The 15,166-nt window shown below is 36.6% G+C and overlaps 1 protein-coding gene across 2 annotated transcripts; it reads left to right on the forward strand.

Moving 5' to 3' along the window:
* The first annotated feature begins 7,529 nt into the window (after positions 1-7,529).
* On the forward strand, positions 7,530-11,846 carry LOC131068763 (uncharacterized). 2 transcript variants are annotated; one of them, XM_058004029.2, is made up of 4 exons: positions 7,569-7,789; positions 7,909-8,954; positions 10,681-10,846; positions 11,249-11,846. In XM_058004029.2, the coding sequence occupies exons 2-4, from the start codon at positions 8,022-8,024 to the stop codon at positions 11,698-11,700; spliced, it is 1,551 nt and encodes a 516-aa protein (XP_057860012.2). In that variant the 5' UTR covers positions 7,569-7,789; positions 7,909-8,021; the 3' UTR covers positions 11,701-11,846. The 2 variants fall into 2 exon arrangements, with proteins under 2 accessions (XP_057860006.2, XP_057860012.2); XM_058004023.2 differs by having other exon boundaries at positions 7,530-8,954.
* The last annotated feature ends 3,320 nt before the right edge of the window (positions 11,847-15,166 follow it).

Here is a 15,166-nt window from a genome sequence, read left to right on the forward strand (position 1 = left end):
TCTCTTAGCTAACTCATCACAGAATGTCACCGGTTGCAACACACAAGCTAGATTGCCAAACCAGAGACCCTAGAGCTGAGACTACCAACCGGTAGTCACACTTAGTGAAACCCTGACACCGGTCCGCTTCATCTCTTCATACCAGTTCTCCTACTTGAACATCAATAACAACTTCTTCCAATCTTCATACCGGTTCACCTGCACTTATTGACATCAATGACAACATACATTATCATCATACCAGTTCATCATATGCCAATGGTTATTATACTAATCTAGCAAGTAACTACCAAAGTTTATTATAATAGAGTAGTGAGAGAGATGTCATTGTAAAATTTATTGATGTGGCTATTTTGTTACCATGTTAAAATAATAAATATAAATAACTTGGAACATATAGAAATTAAATTAAGTATTCTAAATGACTTTTTTGTAAATATTGAGCAAAGTTTTAGCCCAAGCCAATCTTTGCAATCTAAACAGCTTCAAAATAGATACATGGCCAAAAAATTCTAAGCATGCTAATAATATTGTTGGATAGATACTTGGAAGTGATCCTAAGCTTAGATAAATAGATAAGCAAGTGCTTGGTATGTTACCCTTCTATTTAGAATATAATATAATTTTAGAGTTGCAATGAACAAGTTTAGCTTATAAAAAAGATCAAATACTTAATTTAACAACTAAACTAAACAGCAATTTTCTATAATCATGAATAAAACTTACCAATATTTTACCTTAAGATAAACCTAACACTAAAACATGATACTTACTTAAGGATGAAAATAAAAACATATCTTTGTTACTAGGGTCTAGCTTTCAAGCACATATGTGAATAGAGATATCAATACCTTGATGGGCATAAAGCTAACAAAATAGCTGGAATATTATATGCTAAATCATTTGCAAAAATACTAGCAGGAAGAATTTCAAAACTTAATTAAAAATACTACAAGACAAAACCTACCACACTCACATTGAGAAAGGCTTATAGCAAGAAGCATCCATTCAATTCCAAAACTAAAGATCTAAATGCTAAAAATTATCCTTCAAAATAGTCTTGAATACATGCCCATAAAATATTCATCTAGTTTCATGTGCAACACACCCTTGCTAAATGATATCCAATACCTCTAAGGCATGACCAACTGAATAGACACATGCCTATATGCAAGAATCGACAAAAAAAATAAAAGAAAAAAGAAAAAAAGAAAAAAGAAAAAAGAATGTTGTTTAATACTTTCTGTTGGTGTAAATAATTATTCATCATGGATATTATTACACTTACTTAAGTTTACTTAGGATAATGCATTTTCATTATAGTTTGGGTATGAGACACTTGGGTGTTTGTGCCACATTGGGATAGTGTGTGTAGGAGAAATTCCACCTTTTATGGTGTTGATCTTGTTGTTACACTCCACATTCAGTGGGTGATCCACCTCATGTGGACTATTATATTATTTCTCCTACCTACCCACACCTATTTCCTACCTACCCTTGTTTCTTATTGAGCCACATGTCATGTTTGTGTTCTCAAATATCCCTAGCCTTGCCTATATAAGCAGGCTCATATACATTGTAAACAACTATGTAATCATGTTATTGATCATTTTCTATTGATGAGAATATAGTTTATTCTTGTCCCATATTATGTCTCTATTTTGTACATTTCATTGAGCTCTTGATCTTGGCAAAATCTCACATGGTATCAAAGCCATTGGGGCTTCATTGATTCGTCTTGAAGAGGCATTATTGTGACGTCAAGAGGCAGATCTGAGGAGCAGCATCTTTTGGAGGCGTCCTAGACCAGATCAGACCCCGCCATTGTGTCCAGAAGGCTGTTTCCATGAATTTTGGTTATAAAGTCAGCCTATTTTGGTGAGAAATTTTTTTTTTCCAATTTTTCTAGTATTGTACGGATTTCGAAATTTTTTTTATTTTTTCGAAAAATAAAAATAAAAATAAAATAAAAATAAATTTCTGAAATATTTTTCTGAAAAAATTTCATCAAAAAAATTGAAAAAAAAAAAATCGGAAAAATTCGGAAAAACAAAAATCAAAAAGAAAAAATAAAAAATAAATAAAAAAAAAATTGTTTTTTGGGGGGTCCGCAGACCCCCCCCTTTCGTGACCTGCAGGTTGCAGATTGTAGGTCTATCGGTGTGCAGAGCTCGTACCCTGCAGCACTTGACAGCGCGGTCCGCACGACGCCGACCGCTCCGGACGCTGCGTCCTCCCTGCCGTCCACGCCGCCGTCGCAACATTTTCCGCGCCGCCGTCGAGGAGATCTCCGTCTGTGCCACCACTGTGCACGCCGCAGGTCCTCCACGAGCGCCTCTCCTCCCGGCACCACCACCGGCGCCGACTCCTCCAGATCGCAGCCCGCCGCAGACCGAGACCCGCCGGCCGACCTGGTTCTCTCCCGATTCGCTGGCGACATCACAGACCGGCGAACCCGCGCCCGCCACGTGGCAGGTGACCACTTGCCCGCGGGTACAATCCATACACTGACACATACATACGGCCCGCCACATCATCTGCCACGTCACCTGTGCCCAGTCAGCTTTCCGTACAGTATAGACTTCACAGTCACTTGCCACGTCATCTGTCCGTACAGTACAAACGCCCAGTCACCAGGGGGCGAAGTTTTTGCGACAATCATACGGCCGTTAAATTTAACACAGTGACTTGCTGATGTCAGTGCCACGTCAGCATTTAAAAAAAAATGGCAGGCCCCTCTCATTTGCATTTTTGATTTTGCAGTTCAACTTCAAATGGCCATAACTTGCTCATTTTTGCTCATTTTTTAGTGCAGTTTTTTTTGAAATGGGCTAGAATTTTCGTGCTCTCCGCAGTGGTGAAGAATTTTTTTGATTTTGATGCACTTATTTTTTAGAAAATGTAGTTTTTGGTGACTGTACCTGAGTAATCCCAATTTTTGCAACTTTAGAGGCTTCGTTTGGGGTCATACAACCTCCTTTTCAGGTGCCGTTTTTTTTGAAAGTGCGTATTTTTTCGTCTAATTTCACATGATGCTATCAGATTGATGCTATTGTAAGTATAAATTGTACTTTCAGATTTTGACCATTTTTGGCTCTCTTGGTACTTGTATATTTGCTTGAATCTCAGTTAGATTCATTGCACTATTGATTGAAGTCTCTTGTATCTCATTTGAGAAGTTGTAAAATTTTCATCATAAGTCCACTTTGCCTTGTTTTGCAAGTGGCTCATTGTAATCGCACTAAGCATAAAGTGCCAAAATCATCACTTTAGAGGGGGTACTTTGATTGAGTGAATTTGGGGGGGGGTGTCTCTTGTGCTTTTGTGCTCTTGTGTTCCTTCCTTTTTGCTGCTATGGGTTCTTCTAAGTTTCCTCTCTTAACTCCTCATAATTATGCTACTTGGAAAATTGATGCATGGAGTAAACTTATGGAAAAAGGACTTACTCATTACATTGATGGAACTATTGTTGCTCCAGCTGATCCTAAGGCTAATCTAGTTGGTCACTTAGATTGGCTCACTAAAAATATCATGGCAATTGGTACCTTAAGAAAGTATGTATCAAAGGATCTCATTTTTCATATTGAGAAGTGTACTCTAATCAAGGATGCTTGGCAAAAGTTTCAAGACTTGTATGGTCAAGTTGATGAGATTAGGGGATATCAAATTGATAGTGATCTCACCATGTTAGATCCTAAGAACTTTGATACTATACAAGATTATGTCACTAAGGCAAATGAGTTGAGGGCACAACTCAAAGATTGTGGCATTGATAAGAAGGATACTCAATTGATCTTCAACTTGATAGGCAAGCTTCCACAAGAATATGCAACATTTGTTTCTAGTTTCCAAACCCATAGGATGACAATGGGTTCAAGCTACAAAATGCCTACATTTGATGCTTTCAATGAAATGTTGATGATGGAACAAACTAAGTTGATAAGCATGGGCATTCTTAAGGCTTCTAAGTCTCAAGCATTAGTGGCAAATCAAGGGAACAAAGGAAATCAAGGAAAGGACAACTCAAACAAGAAGAAAAGGCAATCAAAGCCTAAGGACAAAACACCATCTTCTCCAAAACAAGGAGATTCATTCTCTTCCAAGAGAGATAATTCACCAAAGAGAGAGAGACCTACTTGTGCTTATTGTAAAAAGATTGGTCATGAGGAGCATCATTGCCATTCTAAGAAGATTAATGAGCTTACACATATCATCAAAAAGCATAACATTGATTTGCCTAAAATCTACAAGAAGGATGATTCATCAACTTCCACTTCCTCACATTCGAAAGGAAAAGGGCAAGCATTCATGGCTTCTACAAGTGGAAAGACTCACTCTTTTGGAACAAGAAAAGGAAAAGCTCTATGTGCTACTATCAGTCATGATTCAGAAAGATGGCTTCTAGATTCAGGGGCTTCTCATCATATGGCATCTTCGCAGTCCATGTTCTCTACATTTGAGTCTTGCACCATGCCACATATTTTGATGGGCAATCATACATACATGGATGTGATTGGGAAAGGATCTATTGACATTGGGGATAACTCCTTCAATGATGTGTTGTGTGTACCCCACTTGACAAACAATCTCCTTTCTATCTATCAAATCACACATGGTGCAACTACGAGAGTTGTGGAGTTCACACCTGACTCAGTTTTTATTAGAGACTTGGAGACTAGAGCTATCATTGCGACTAGGGTGGTTGATCATGCATCTCGGTTATACTCCTTTTCAGATTTTGTTGATGATGATGATTTCACATTTGATGATTCTACACATTATGATCACACTTCTTGTGATAGTTCAGATTTTGAGGAGAACTTTGGACACTTGAACATGGGGATTCTCACATGTGACCCCGTTCTTGAGTCTTGTATTTCATCTCCTCATATTGATATCACATCACCTATTGCACCTGATGATGCAGATAGTGCGACAGTTTTGCCTTCATGTGATTCAGTGCAGCAGGATATTCATTGTCTTCCAGCTTCAGATTCATGGGATGATTACTTGACAGATATTGCAGGTTTGTTTGTGGAATCCTACATTGCAGATTTGGGAGACATCATTGATGACATTCATCTTCTCTTTGATGAAGATGATTCTTCTTCGATTGTTGTGAGGGAACAGTTTGACCCTCTTGTTCATTCTCTACATGATCATTCTTTCGAGGTTGACATGATTGTGGATACTTATGTACAACAGTTGGAGGAGGTCTCTTTATTTTTTGAGGAGACATGTGAGTCTTTGGGACATGTTCTACATCCATCTCCACTAGATCTTGGAGTGCCTTTTTTAGCAGTGTGGCATAGTTTACCACCTTTGGAGGGGGTATCTTTCAGCATCGACATGGGGACACTTGAGCAGTTTTCAGAGATTCCTTTCATCATGAGTTTTCTTCATACATCTTCCCTTCATGATTGGGGAGTCTTCATGGATACACCTTTGGTTTTGTTTCTTCCTAAGGGGAGGAATGTTGTTCGACGTTCGTGGAGCAGTTTCTTCATACATCGAGCTTCTATCATTGGTGCAGATTCTCCATTGAGGGGGGGTCATAGTTTGACTTCTCTTCTTCTCTCATATGGGGGGGACTTTTTCCTCACGTGGGGTTTTGTTCCTCACATTCTTCTATGAGAGTTCTCTTGTATGTTTTTCATATCTCTTTTGGGGGAGGGTTTTTTCCCATTGGGTTTTTCTCTCTTTCCCCACTTTGTGAGAGATTTCATTGCATTGGTTTGCATACATTTGCATTTGTACATGGGTACCTAACATGGCCTCGTAGCCGGGACCCATCTTGCATTGCTTAGTTGCGTTGTAGACTTAAGTGCATTCCCCTAAGTTACACTTAAGGGGGGGTGTTGGTGTAAATAATTATTCATCATGGATATTATTACACTTACTTAAGTTTACTTAGGATAATGCATTTTCATTGTAGTTTGGGTATGAGACACTTGGGTGTTTGTGCCACATTGGGATAGTGTGTGTAGGAGAAATTCCACCTTTTATGGTGTTGATCTTGTTGTTACACTCCACATTCAGTGGGTGATCCACCTCATGTGGACTATTATATTATTTCTCCTACCTACCCACACCTATTTCCTACCTACCCTTGTTTCTTATTGAGCCACATGTCATGTTTGTGTGCTCACATATCCCTAGCCTTGCCTATATAAGCAGACTCATATACATTGTAAACAACTATGTAATCATGTTATTGATCATTTTCTATTGATGAGAATACAGTTTATTCTTGTCCCATATTATGTCTCTATTTTGTACATTTAATTGAGCTCTTGATCTTGACAAAATCTCACACTTTCCTTGTCCCTCTTTCCCATTAGACAAGCATTTTATAATTTTTTTATAGAAATAAAAACTCTAACAAAATAGACACTAGCCAACCACAACCTAGATAAACCATCCATTTTCATGCACTAAAAAAGTAGGTAAAAACTAAGCTTTAAGATAACTCTTTACTAATGCAAGAGTAGAACTTTCTCATTCAATTGAAAACATAAGCCCTACTATATAGGCATATAAGTACTAAAATTTAACACAAATAAAATATTAAAAAATTATACTTCAAAAATTAAAAAAAATAGAATATAGTCTTTGTCCATAACTTCAAACAAAATTCAACCACTTCTAAATGTGACATTGATAATCTTTGTCCTTAAATTCAACCACCTTGAATGTGGCATTGAAAAATCCTTTCTCACAACCCTTGAGATGTTTTCTTTGTAGGAAAATTTTGTGTATGCTAAAATTTTCCTATATAGAACAAAAAATAATGTACTTTTGATGCACAAGAATGGATGATGATGAATAATGGTTTAAAAGAAAATTTAATTATATTTAAAACATACTTCTATAATTTTTGTGATTTTTTTTGGATTGTTTTCTTTAGAGAATTATTTTCTTTATAATAAAAATTTAACGAGTATTGGTTTTATTTGTTTCATTGAAAAAAAAATATAATTAGAAGATATTACTTTGAAGCCAAAAAAAGTCACTAAGAACTTTTGTCCAAATAATTATATAATTGTTAAAGTCATTTTAAATCTAATATAAAATTTTAGTACTAAATATAAATATTTAGCAATTTTGTCAAAATCTAATGTTTCAAATTATTGCTCTAAATCAAACACAATCCCAACTACTACAAAGCACAACAAAATCAACATTTGAATGTTAAAGAAAGTCACAACTTTACTTATAAATCTATAATTAATAGTTTCATCAAAACCTACCTTAGAAAGCCTTAACTTACATTTTAAACCATCCATACCTCCCACTACTACCAAGCACAATAATAGAAGACCATTTATACTAGAATAGAAATATATATTAAAATACAAATTAGTACCTACCAAAAATTTGAAGGAATATATTAAAAAAAAATCAATCATCAAATAGAATTATTAAAAAGTTCAGAATTTTTTTAATTCCGTATATAATTTCCAACTAATTTAGGGAAAAAATGGAAAGGTGGAGACTTTATTTTACACTTGGTTAGGTGCATCGTAAAGAGCCCTCGATTGGGATATTCTCCATCACAGAGAAAATTCGGTGAGAAGGATAAGGACGATGAAAACCAAAATAAATAAATTAAAAGCGAAAGAAACGACAGTAGGAGGCATCTGGGCATAGAAAGGATGAAGATGACCGCAACTATGGTCTGTGAAAAGAAATTGTTTTTTTCCTGTAACAATGTGCCTTTGGAAACGGGGAAAGATTCTCAGAGCAGAATGCGAGAGCTTCATTCACTGCAAAGGAAGGCAACTCCATGGTAAAAAGCCCATCAATGATTATTGCCATTTTACCAGGTATTGGGTTTTAGATAATGGGGAAATCTGCTTAATCTGATATCTTCTTTTCTTGTTGGGTATGCGACAAATATGATGATAGAGCCTATCCAATAACTCATCACACAAATCATCAATTATTTTGCATTGGAGGAATCAGGATTTTATGTTCTGGACTGGTTTAATCAGTTTTTTCTGCTCTGAGTTGATTCAATCATGCTAACTGAAAGTCCCAAGTGCACTAATGAAAATGTCTGTGAGGACATTGGAGAGGAACAATTTCTGCTTAAGACTCCTCACAGCAGAATGCTTGGAGGTACAGAGTACAGTTGGTGCAAGGCTTTAGGTGGTGGAACAGGAATCACAGTTCTTGCTCTGCATTTTGAACAGGGTGTGGACCCAATTCAGCTCCAAGAGGTGGTTCATGCTGTGCAGAGGAAGTATCCTCGATTGAGGTCTAAGCTTGTGCGGATTAATGGAAATCCTGCATTTTCTGTGTGTCCACACCCATATGTAGAAGTGGAATTTGTGGAGTCAGCTACAACTAGTGAAATTCTCTCTCAGATTTCAAGCCCAAATGGAAGCAGCCCAGTAAATGACGACTCTAGTACTGATGAGATTAGTATTGATAGTGATGGTTATGTTTCAGATACAGATTGCCAGGATTGGCAATATTTGGTGGAGCATGAATTGAATATAAATCCATGGGTAGAGAGTCCTGATTTTCAACAACCAAAGGATATGCTTATTGCTAAGCTTTATCATCTTCCCCAAGACAATTCTTCGTTGTTTATACTCAGGATCCATACTTCTATTTGTGATAGGGCTTCTGCAGCTACAATTCTGAAAGAGATGCTGCATGCATTTTATGAGAAAAAATTTGGGCACCCACCTCCCCAAAGAGCATCCCCTTCACAGACAGAAGGTTGTGACTTTAACGAAGAAGATTTAAATTTTATGGCTATAGAAGATGCTATTCCCAAAGGGAAGGCTAACAAGCCCTTCTGGGCTCATGGGATTGACTTGTTAGGATACTCTCTGGGGTCCAGGAGGCATTCATATTTACCATTTGAGGATCCTCAATCTCCTCGCCGTTCTCAGGTTGTTCGTTTGTGCTTGAGCTCAGAGGAGACAACTCGTCTTCAGAATGTATGTTCACTTCCTGTAGAATTCTTGTTTTGTTTTCAAAGCTGTACAATTTATTTATGATTGCCATCTCTGTGGGGATGTTCTTTAAGTAGTCATTGAAATCTAACCTTTTTTTCATGCTTTTAGTACTAATAGAACAATCATATCAGAGTATTTAGGTGCCCAAATTCAGTAGCTAGTTATGGCTAGAGAAACCATACAATTCTCTTTGGGCATTACTATTACCGGCTAAATAAAGACATGAATTGGTCTAGATAAGGGTTTTATAATATCTATTAGGAAAGTGGTCCATGGAGTTTCTGATTTGCAGTACTAACAGAACAGTTATCAGAGGATTTGGGTGCCTATATTCAGTAACTTTTAGGGACTATAGGTAGAGAAAACATATAATTCTCATCGAGCTTTGGAATTATTGACAAAAGGAAACTGTGGCTGCATTCTAGATAAGTGTCCTATAAGGTCTACTAGGAAAATGGTCTAGTCAAATTCTGGCTTGTGGAGTGCTAATATATTAACGAGATATTCCCTAAGGCTGTTGTATGTCAAATTCAGTAGCTAGTTATGACTAGAGAAACCATACAATTCTCTTTGATCATCAGAATTACCGGCTAAATAAAGACGTGAAGTGGTCTAGATAAGGGTTTTATAAGATCTATTAGGAAAGTGGTCCATGGAGTTTCTGATTTGTAGTACTAACAGAACAGTATCAGAGGATTTAGGTGCTCATATTCAGTAACTTTTACGGACTATAGCTAGAGAAAACATATAATTCTCATTGAGCTTTGGAATTACTGACAAAAGGAAACTGTGGCTGCATTCTAGATAAGTGTCCTATAAGATCTACTAGGAAAATGGTCTAGTCAAATTCTGGCTTGTGGAGTGCTAATATATTAACGAGATATTCCCTAAGGCTTTTGTATACATCTATTATTATTATTATTATTATTATTATGGGGTGCCATCTTGGCGAGTCAGGCCATGAAACAAACCTGTACCAGCCACAGTAACTTTCCCAGGATTTACCACTGCACACGGCCCTCAGGCACAGAAATGGATTTTATGTGACTTCTAGAATTGAAATGTCATATCAATCTTAGAGCAGGGTTACATGGTAGATCTCTTCCTAACAAGGTCAGTATAGCTAATATGATCTGTTTTTCTTAGAGGCATTGACTCAACATCTTTGTCATTACCCCCGGGGGCCTGGAGTTTCCTGCAAATTCTTGATTGGATGTCTTTCAAACTTCCATCGACTGAGTGTAGAGAAGTCTTCTTGAAATGTTGTCTTACATCTTGATTTCCACAAAACTCATAGGGCTGTTAATCACAGTGTGCCATAACAGTTTGTAACTATCCTTTAGTTCTCTTGAAATGTTGTCTTACATCTTGATTTCCACAAAACTCACAGGGCTGTTAATCACAGTGTGCCATAACAGTTTGCAACTATCCTTAGATCACCAAAAGCTCTCCACATACGGAACCCCTCCAAAAGAGCCGGGCATTAAGAATCAAATTGACATAAGCTTGAAAAAAGTCTCAAGAGGATTTGGTCATCGATCATCTCCAAAAGTCATGAACATTAGTCTTCTTTGCCGCATCGCCTAAATGTAGAATCCGCTTGTTTTGTATAGAAAACAAATAAAAAATCTGTTGCATAAATTGTGGAATGATTTATAAGTTCTATGATACATTGAGAAAATTTGATGTCAACGAATGGCCATTGCAGGCATGCGAGATAGAAAAAACTACAATATCTGGAGCTTTAACAGCAGCAGGGCTGAAAGCAACTGCTGTTCTTAAGGATCTTGGCGATCAGTCAGAAAATTATGCAGTCACCACTCTAGTTGATTGCAGAAGCCTAGTAGACAACAACTTGCCTATAAATGTTGTTGGTAAGGATTGTTTATTCCAAAAATTCAGTACTGTTTATGCCCTTTTGTTGAGATTTTGTGTTGCTTCTTCAATTTTTACTTTCACTTTACAATTTACAATGTGGTGCAGTTATTAGCTTCTGCACTTGTTAAGCCATTTCAAAGACTTATATGAGCGTCTGTTAATGGTTGCATACCATATCTCCTCAGATTTATTTGCTTACAAAGTTACAGTAGCATAATTGTCCATCATTTCCATGGGTTCAGAGTTCTTTGATTGTGAAGAAATTATGTATGTGTGTATGCCTCGTGAAACTTGCTCACATTTTATTGTTCTTTTCTTCTCTCTCTCTCACACACATATATGTATTTAAATTTTGTTTCTTTCCTTGATCCTCATTTTGATTGTTTGTGGGAGTGAAGGGTTCTACCATTCAGCTATTATAAATACCCACAGTATAAATGAAGCAGCTAACTTTTGGGAGCTGGCTAGAAGATGCTCAAATGCACTTGAAACTGCAGTGAAAAATAGGAAGCATTTCACAGACATAGGTGATGTGAACTTCCTTATGTGCCAGGCAATTCAATATCCATCTTTAACACCTTCATCTTCCCTTCGGACTTCACATATTGTTGTGTTTGAAGGGCCTATGATAGATGACATGGGCGAATTGGAAAAAGCAATAGGTCTGAAGGACTACATGGGGTGCTCTTCCATTCATGGAGTTGGACCGTCTATTGCGGTATTTGATACTATACGAAATGGAGCTCTGGACTGTGCATGTGTATATCCTGCACCCCTGCATTCCAAAAAGCAAATGCAAACTTTAATTAGCTGTATGAAGAGTATTCTGGTTAGTGTTTCCAAGAACTAAGAGAAAATTTGGTCAGGCCTGACCTTATCAGATTGATTTATTCCATGAATCTAAAAATGGGACAAGGATATTATCTGGAAAGAATTCAATGTAAACTATTTTTTGGCCATTGCCTTTAATCTGTAATTTGTCACGTTTTCTGGTTCTGTGCATTTTTGGGTACTTTCAACTTTGATTGCAAACAAATGTAAATGTTATATTGTGCTAGAACATAGAATTGACCGCATTTCTCTCTCTTAAAAGGCTAAACTGGTATTTAGATACACAGATCTTGTCTCTCAAGCTTGTATTTTAATGCAGATCAAACAAAGAGAATCTTATCAGGTTGTCTAATATTTGCAGCTAACAATTTTCAAATAAAAATTTATTGTACTACTGGAAAACACCCCAGGTTACAATATGTGAATTAATATTCACTACCACAGCAATTTCATGTCACAGTCTGTTCTTTTCCAGTTATTATATTCTGCCAAATTTAATCTTCTTATTTCTGATGTGTATTCCCCGCCTCTTCCCTCTATTCTGCTCTGCCTTTGATTTTAAAGAAATTGACTTTCTATTTACTCAGAAACTCCCACCGAATTGTCTACCTCCAACCTAAAGGATGGGGTCGATTCTCTTTAGATTCTATGCACCCGTTCAATATAATGGCGCTGCCTTTCTTTCCTTTCATCTGAAGCACATTCAACTTGATGATGTGAAGTCAAAAGGATTTTGGAGCAATTCCTATTTCAAGGTGCCCTCTACTGCCCACGCATATCTTGCTGGAGTTTAATTGGCAAGGAAATAAACAAGAGAAATGTGTCAGGAAAGTTGCCTTGTAAACGAGCGCTTGGTCTTTACCTTTAAACGGTTGCACTTGGTCTCCATTTTTATTAAATTTCCATCACTCGCATCCTTTATATCTTGCAGGTTTTAATGTATGTAAAACAAAACTTGCCCGCTAACGAAAATATGGAAATACCAACACTTGCTATCAATTTGCCAACTAATTTAATAATCTAAAAAATTTATGCAGGATTTCTGACTTCTCCAGGATGCTCCTTCATCAAACACACTGGGTACAAAATGTTTCATGTGTTTGTAGCTCATAAACATTTTGTCAATGTTGGAATCAGAATTCCATATTTTGCCAAATCTGAAGTGCTAACCCATGGAGCTTCATCAGCTGCACACGGTTCTTCGAATGGACCAAATACGCCTAATGTTCCTTCCGTCAAATTTTGTTCGCTATGCGGGAATCAATCACTTCTCCGGCAATTGATGTATCCACTCATGTGCATCCGACAAATTTGATTGCATATACCGCTGTCCACTAGTTTTCCCTTCATAATACTTATTCAAATTAACAACATTAAATATTGTTCAATACATCTATACCTGTCATTTGATGAAAACTTCTGCAAAATCTTGCACGGGCTTATTTTCTTCCACTTCAGCTTATTTTATTTTCCCTGTGGGAATCTTTGCTTCCTCAAATGTGCCATTACCAAGTCACCAATCTAAAATTCCTGCACTCTCCTATGTGCATTAGCAAGTTCTTTTACTTAATGTCACTCTTTTCCAAATTCTCTTTCACCTCTTTTTGTAAGTCACGGATGTACTCCACAAATGCACTATTTCTTCCTAAATGTGCATTACCCCTCAACTCATCAACTCCCCCACTCTTCCTCCAGTCCTAGAGGACTATACCCATACACAATTTGAAATGAACTTCTTCCTACGCTTTGATTGATTGAATTGTTATATACAAACTCTACTTGTGCCAATGCCAAACCCCATTGATTGGGTTTGTCACCTACCAAACACTTGAACAAGTTACCCAAGCTTCAATTCACAACTTCAGTTTGACCATCAGTTTGAGGATTGTAAGTTGAGCTAAATTTCAATCGTGTTCCCATTTTCTTCGACAAAGTACACAAAAAATGACCAACAAATTTGGCGTCTTGATTTGAAATAATACTCTTTGGCAAAGCATGCAAGTGAATAATTTCTCCGAAAAATAAAGTGGCTGTGGGGGAAGCATCACAACACTTTTGACATGGTCAATAAAAATTGAATCATTACCTCTTTGTGTTCATGGCAGCTCCAAAACAAAATCCATACTACTGTGTTCCCACGATCTCTCCAGTATTGGCAATGGCTAGTACAATCTGGTGTTTTGTCTCATTCCTTCAGCATTTTGGCATATCCGACAACCTTACACCATTCTTTTTACATTTGCACTCATCTCTAACCAATAGTAAATCTCATTTAGTTGTGCCAATGTCTTTTCAATCCCAAAATGTCCACTCAAACGACCACTATGTATCTCTCTTATTAAATTCTTCCTCATTGAACCTTGAGGTATGCACAACCTCTTTCCTTTGAACAACAAACTTTCTTGAATGAAATACTCCAATCATGGATTTATGTTCATCCCCATCAGACTTTTTCCATTGGACTTTTACGCATTACGCAAGCTTCTTTAAAATCTGCATCTTCCTAATACGACTCCCTAACTAAATCAAAACCAACAATCTGGCAGGTTTTGATTTTTAAAATATTATATTTTATGTTTTTAATTTTTTTCAGAAATTAAAAAAAATAATTAAATCGAATTTAATTGGGAGGCGCTTTATTTTTTATTTTTATTTTTAAATCGAGAAGTTTAAATCTTTTGGGGAGGCGCTTTTTAATTGGCCCGCAGGGACTTGCGGGTACTGCAGTCCTACGGCCCACAAGTGGACTATAGTCGTGCCATCGCAGGGTACTTTTTTTAATATTTTAATTTTTTTTTTTAATGTTTTAGATTAGTAACTTTTTAATATAAAATGTTTTTTCAATAAACTTTTTTTAAAATATTAAAAAAATTGGTGTTTTTTCTTTATTTTCTAAATAGAGTTTTTTTCCAAATAATTAAAAAAAAAAAAAAACCAAAAAAAAAACCATGGTGTTTTTTTTTCTTTATTGATTTTTAATAAAGTTTCTTTTATGGGGGCATTTAATAAATATTTTTAATGAGATTTTTTAAATCTTTTGAAAACAAAATATCATTAAATAAGCAAAATTGGGAACAATTTTTTTTTGTCCACCTATCATACCCGTTTTGTAGCGTTCTCCAACTAGTAGCCAAGAGGAGAGCCAGTTAGCTCCTACGTTTTTCTTGGCACTATCCCAATAAGAGACATCTTCGTTTGCAATCTTCTACAGGGTATCTTTTTGGTGGCATCATCTTCATGTTTTCAGATTTGCAGTGTCATGTTGTATTCTCTTGTATGAGCTATGTTGTACACACACTAATATAAAGTGTCATTCTTCTTTGTACTTTGTCATTGTGTGGGAGAAAAAGTGACACTAAGCAAACATGCCCTAATCTCACTTTCAAGCACACATTTGTGGAATACGAAAGAGCCTAGAGGTATCACACAATTGGCTACTTCTTCTTGTGGAAGAGAGAGCCACGGGCTACCTATTAGGATTTCTA

Source organism: Cryptomeria japonica, chromosome 11 (genome assembly GCF_030272615.1).
Source record: "Cryptomeria japonica chromosome 11, Sugi_1.0, whole genome shotgun sequence".
Taxonomy (NCBI): Eukaryota; Viridiplantae; Streptophyta; class Pinopsida; order Cupressales; family Cupressaceae; genus Cryptomeria; species Cryptomeria japonica.